Raw genomic sequence first — 6,167 nt, 5'->3', positions numbered from 1 at the left:
TCTAGAAACGATGATTGAAGTTGAGCAAACGCTAGATAAAATGACGTCTCTAGGAATCATTAATAGTGAACAAAAGGAATACTCCCCCAGGCCCCGTCATTTCTATTTACTCCCTAAAATACACAAGAACCCTGAGACCCGGGGCCCGTTCTTCATTCGTCGCTAACTCAGTTAGCTGGATTTGATTGTTGATGATTTGGCGTGATCTTGGATTATTTGGTTCTTTAAAGCTCATCCCGGACTTGCTGTCATAGCAACAGGTCCGTAAACTTAAACCTGCTCGGGAGCAGTTTATTTCATGTAAACAGGACTAGATTGCATCTTTTTAAGTGGAACTGATACTTAAAATCTCTCGCAGCCACTGTTACTCTAATACAAGAGTGTACCCTACTAATCCGGGGACAATCATTTAAAATAATAATAATTTTAAAATTAATTTGAAAATAATATTATAATGTTGTGTAATCTATAATACTATAGACACAGCCAGTATTACTCATTGAAAGATGTATTCATGATATAATAATTGATAAAAGTAAATGTCTCCTACACAACAGATGGAGAAAACATTAAAATCAGAACCATCCTCCTGATGTTCTATTGTCAAAAACAACTTGCATCCTTACTGAAGACATTGACTGCATTTATATTGTGTTAAGCACAAAACCACATCTTCCAGATTACAATGTCTGGTAGAATATCACTAGTGCCTCACAGAAATGTATGACTGTACAGTATGTGTCAGATATAAAATAAGTTTATTGTAAATTACTTGTGAAATCCATGTTAACCCCTCACTAATTACAATGTTGTGTTCAGGCATGTAGTTATACAGGTTATCTTTGAATTTCTGTATGTTATGTTTTACTAGAGGACCATGAGGACCATAACAAGTAAATATAATGTTTTTTTTTTGCCAAATATGTAGCAAATTTAATACAGTAGTATTAATGTTGAACCATAACAACAGAATCACTCATGAAACAGAAAAACTCATGGGCTGCATCCGAAAACTGAGATTTTTAACGGTCTGTTCAATTAAAGTGCTTTGTCATGTTGGTGGGGACATCTCTCTTGCAACATACTATCTTATCACAAATATTACACTAAGCTTTTTCAGCTTCTGATTTCTGTAGCCAAACCTTGGAGCGCTTAGATTAGTGAGGAAAGACCTGTTATTAATTTATAAACGCTGTTAATTTTACAGCGTGTATCCGATTCCAGAATTGGAATTGCTTTTTGATTCCCAACCCTGGTTACTTTTCTTCTTCCGGAATATGAGTCCCCGAAAGAAGACGAGAGACTGTAATGGCCGCACATTCCATTCTCTCGCAGGCCTCTATACACACATGCATATACTTGATTTTAATAGTAGAATGACTTGGTACATAAATGGTTATATTCGCATTGATTCTGCTTGATTAATTCATATTTTGATTAATAAAAATCTTCCACACCTCCTTCAGATTTTGTCAAATCCTTACCAAAGTTGGATCAGATGATCACTGGACCTACCCACACAGAAATGAAAACAGAATTTTGATTTTTTTATCTTTGTTATGATGATGCAAATTTAACAATCTCCACCAAAATTGGGATCAGAGGCTGTATCTCGGCAATGCTATGATCTATTGAAACTTGGTACGCTTCATATGCACCATGATTTGAAGGCAGCGCCATCTGCAGGTCATGAGAAAAATTACTATTTTTGCTTATAACTTTGACCAGTTTGTCAGAACATGTCAAATCCATGGATACAGATCAGATGAACCTCCTGTCCGCCATATTGAAATTTGCATAGATTGCAATATCTTTTTAATGTTCTGACATTTAAACACATAATTTGGTGGGGATCATCGACATCATGTCCCAAAGACACCTGAGAAGTTTTAACAGAGTGCAACCTAATGTTCCAGAGATATGTTTTTTTATTCCAAAAATGCTTATAACTTTTCAAAATGTGGTCTGAAATGTATTTATTGTCATTCAAATCCTTGGTTTACGCCAATTCCAACTATATCTCACGTTTCATTTTCCATCATTTTGTTCGTCCGCCATTACGAAGGAAATAAAACACTTTTTTCATTAATCTTGTACAATTTTGTCCAAAATAGGCTCAGACCATGTTTGGTCTGATCGGCACAGAAATGAACAATCAGATTTTTGATATTCGCTACAGTTTACGATAGATGCTTTTATGAAGACGACAGCACCCTTGTTTGTTGTCCTATGCTACAGTATGTTAGCTTAGCATGTTATTCTGTTAGCATGCTAATCGGAGACCATTATTTTTAATGTGGCCCTTTTGGTTACCAGGGTTGTAATCAAAGGGTTGTCAGGGGATCACAAACCAATGGATGGTGCGACTGAACAAGAAGAATCAAGTATTCCAGAGAGCTGTTTAACGCATGAAGAATTTATTTTATAATCAATTAGCAATACTCAAATAAACATGCAATAATGATGGATCAGAGCCATAGGCCAGACTAGACAAGCTTTTGAAGTGAAATGGTAATTTCCTGTTCAATGAGGATCACTGAGTCGAGGCATTTCACATGATGCTACAGCCGCCTGAGTAGTCTGCATTCGTCTTCTGCATTGCCATCATGTGTTCTCTGTGCTGCTGCTGCATCATAGCCATAAACTCCTCATGTTTCCTGCTGGAGTTTTCTAAAATTGCTGCAAACTCTCTAGCTCTGTTACTTTCGGCTTCAGTGCTCCTTCTCTTGAACTCTTCAATCTCTTGGCTCATCCTGTCTGCCTTCTCCTTAAAGCCCTTCTCCTGCAGATCAGCCTGCTCCCTCAGTTTACTGTCCATGGCACGCTCAGCCTCCTCTCTCTGAAGCTTCATCTCCTCATCCATCTTCTCCTTCATCTGTCTCATCCTCTCTTCATTACTCTGTCTCTCTGCTTCCATCTTCTCTTCTAGTTGTCGCTGCTTCTCATCTCTAGCTTTAATTTCCTGCTCCAGGAGGGCTGCTTTCTCTTTTTCCTCTGAAATAAAACAGATGCTTCAGAGACAGAGAAGAGACTCAAACCATGATATATTTAAGGGCTCTATTTCACTGTAAAACTGGTCACACACTGGACAAGAAGCTCCATGTAGAGTTTCAGAGAATCTCCGAAATAAAATCAAAATGGGAAAATGACATTGTGACATTCAAACATTATTTTCCATTTACTGTTTGGTAATTGTTTGTTTTTAGTTTAGTTTGCTGTTCATAATCTGTTACTGTTCTCAGAATTCTGTAAAAGAACTAAAAAACTGCCTTCCATTGAAAAAATGATTATGTAAAAAAATTAAGTTAAATTGATCACTATCCATTCTTGTTTTTATTTTGCTTTTAATACATTTTGAATCAAATTATGGCTAACAAAATATTTGCTGTGCATTCTCATTCTAACACAATGCTCAGGTTTTACTGTAATCACAATGCAAAACTAGCACTTTTAAATTTTTTCAAATAAATATTTAAAACAAGAACTTCAAATTTTAACAAAGTAATATTTGATTATGGCTAAATATATATTCAGATCCAAAACTTAAGCAATTATCCCTGAAAACACTGCTCAGTAACTAAGGAATGCACAGCACTGAATCTGTATGGCTATAAAGGCATATGTATTACACCATGGTATTACAGATTAATTTCTTTACTTTTTTTCCCCACAAGGTGGAACAAATCTGCCTCAGAGCAAAAGTATTTAAAATCCATTTAATTATTTGTAACTTAAATACTGCATTAATTGAAAAATTATATACAATATTAGTTTTTTTACATTTTATACAGAAAATACTCCATAATTTAGATATGAACATTACTTTATAACATTGAATTGAAATATACTACATTCATTTCACACAAATAAAATAATTACACGATTATGGCCTCTGGTCAGTTTAGGCCGCAAACAACACAAGTGTTGACTCCCAAATGAACAATACCAGAGGGTTAACTGGGATATTTTACTAGAAGCATTTATTTTCATCTAAAATGCACTCTTTCAATAACATTAAAAACATATTTAATGCAACATCTGATAATGTATTTCTGGCCTTATAAGTTAGAACTGATTTAAAACCAATAAAACAGAGACTGAAGAGTTCCTAGTATTGGTCTTGATCTCACTGATCTGTATTTCCAATGATAATGGTATAGGTAGCCCCTCTGGAACCTAAACCCTGGACTGCAGATGCTATCTGAATAAGATTATCTGTAGCTGTGTTTTAAACTTCTTTAAACTTCTCTGAGTCCTTCATTGTGCAGAAACACTCTCACAAGTACCTAAACCCTTGAGCACCATTTTTCACAAGGAACCTAGGAAGAATTTACAAACAGGGAAATTGGGATTTTATGACTTAAAATTCTCACTCTTAATCTTTTTCTCCTTCTCAGTCGGTTTCTTGTCAGCCTGCAGAATGGCGTTAGAATCCACAGACTTCTGCTTCAGGAACTCCTCTAGGACCTCTTCAGCCTATTGACAAACGCACGTACAGAAAAAATGGATAATTATGGCAAAGACGAGGATGATGAAAGTGGTCATGTCGTGTGATGTTGTCTAATATGGGCATAACCTTGACTTCTTTATTGGCCTGGCTGTTATATTTCTTCCCAATGTCCTCCAGATCTTTGCAGAAGAGATCATAGCCACCAGGTTTGGTATAGAAGCCCTGCTTGAGTTTTTCCATCATTGGTGCAGAGAGGGATGACAGGATTTCCTCACATCGTTTCTTTGAAGCTTGTTCGTTTTGGCTCAGGTATCCATCAAAGAGTTTAATAATCTTTTCCTAAAAACAGAACATGTAGCATGTCAGTGGTAGAGAGGTATACAAGCTGCTGAATACTGATGATGTGTTATCTCTCACTTCATCCGATCCGACAACGAGTGTGCTCTTAGCTTTGAGTCAAGATGAGCAGGATGAGACTGTGCACCATGCTTTAGAGACTACTAATTTGAGAAGATCTGACAGACAGATTGTTGTACATAAACAAAAACAAAATTGCATAAATCCAGCGATCAAGAAATTCCAAAGAATGAACTTCTTTCAAACTCTTAATCATGCAAAAATGATATGGGATTCATGCTACAAACCAAAGGGAATATTAGGCATTTAAATATCTGCAGTGTTGTTTCAAAAAGTAACCAATTGGAAAATGTATTGACTGGTTCAAACTTGGGCTTTCTTGGTATTTCGGAAACATGGTTAACAAAATCTTCCCCAAACGGCTGCATTAAATATTTCTGGATATAATGTGTTTAGGAGGGATAGAAATAAAGGTAAAGGGGGCAGTCTGTTGGTCTATATTAAAGAGTCAATCAAATGCCTTATTGAATGGTCGCATCAAACAGAACTGGAATGCATTGGTTTGAGAACATCACTGTCATCAGAAATGTCATTTAATATAATTTGTCTATACAGACCACCATCAACTGATAATAGTTTTATGAACATCTACATAAAATCCTTAAGGTATGTGACCAGAAAAAAAAGAACTAATAGTTATGGGTGATTTTAATATAAACTGGGATAATAAATCAGATAGGAAAAAACTTAAAGAAATTGTAGATAAATTAAATCTTACCAAACTAGTGAAAGGGCCAACAAGAGTGACCAGTTCCTCTCAGACACAAATAGAATTGATGTTTACAAATAGGCCAGAGAGAATAATAAAAACATATAATCATGGGAATATCTGATCATATCACATTATTGCCACGGAAACTTACTAGAAAACGTTTTGGTAGTACAGTTAAAACAAAATATAATCATCTGAGAATTGCAAAACATTTTATTAATAACTTTGAAAATGCCCTTCAGCAGATTGATTGGTTAAATCTTCTGCATAATGAAGACATTAGGAATACTAGTAATATGTTTTTTTTTCACAACTATTAATAAAATAATATCTTCTTTTACTTTAAATTTTAGTTTTTCACTAACCATGTGTAACGGAGGCCAGCGAGTAGCTGCTGTGCAGGTAAAACCCCACTCCCCTGATCTCAAGAGATGCACTAGTGACTAACGCTAGTGGCTGCAGTCTTTAGCCTCCTTGTTAGTGCGTCCGCCTCCCATGCCGGAGACCCACTTGGAACAAGAACGAGGAGTGACGGTGAGGACCCGGGAGAGAGGGGTTACATTGGTGCCGTGACCCGGATGGGAGTGA

At 36.0% G+C, this 6,167-nt stretch overlaps 1 protein-coding gene across 1 annotated transcript in view; it reads right to left on the bottom strand.

The window, feature by feature from the left end:
- Positions 1-2,402: 2,402 nt before the first annotated feature.
- LOC107732764 (guanylate-binding protein 1-like) overlaps positions 2,403-6,167 on the bottom strand; it is a 29,265-nt gene continuing 25,500 nt past the window's right edge. The window contains exons 7-9 of the mRNA XM_016544187.1: positions 4,577-4,789; positions 4,374-4,476; positions 2,403-2,994 (exon numbers count right to left, since the gene is read on the bottom strand). Coding sequence (XP_016399673.1) covers positions 2,552-2,994; positions 4,374-4,476; positions 4,577-4,789 — 759 coding nt within the window. The 3' untranslated portion in view covers positions 2,403-2,551. The remainder of the gene's footprint in view (positions 2,995-4,373; positions 4,477-4,576; positions 4,790-6,167) is intronic.

This window comes from Sinocyclocheilus rhinocerous, unplaced genomic scaffold (genome assembly GCF_001515625.1).
Source record: "Sinocyclocheilus rhinocerous isolate Xijiao unplaced genomic scaffold, SAMN03320098_v1.1 scaffold1481, whole genome shotgun sequence".
In the NCBI taxonomy this organism is placed as follows: domain Eukaryota; kingdom Metazoa; phylum Chordata; class Actinopteri; order Cypriniformes; family Cyprinidae; genus Sinocyclocheilus; species Sinocyclocheilus rhinocerous.
The sequence above is the reverse complement of the archived record's forward strand: the minus strand, read 5'-3'. Positions and strand labels throughout refer to the sequence as shown.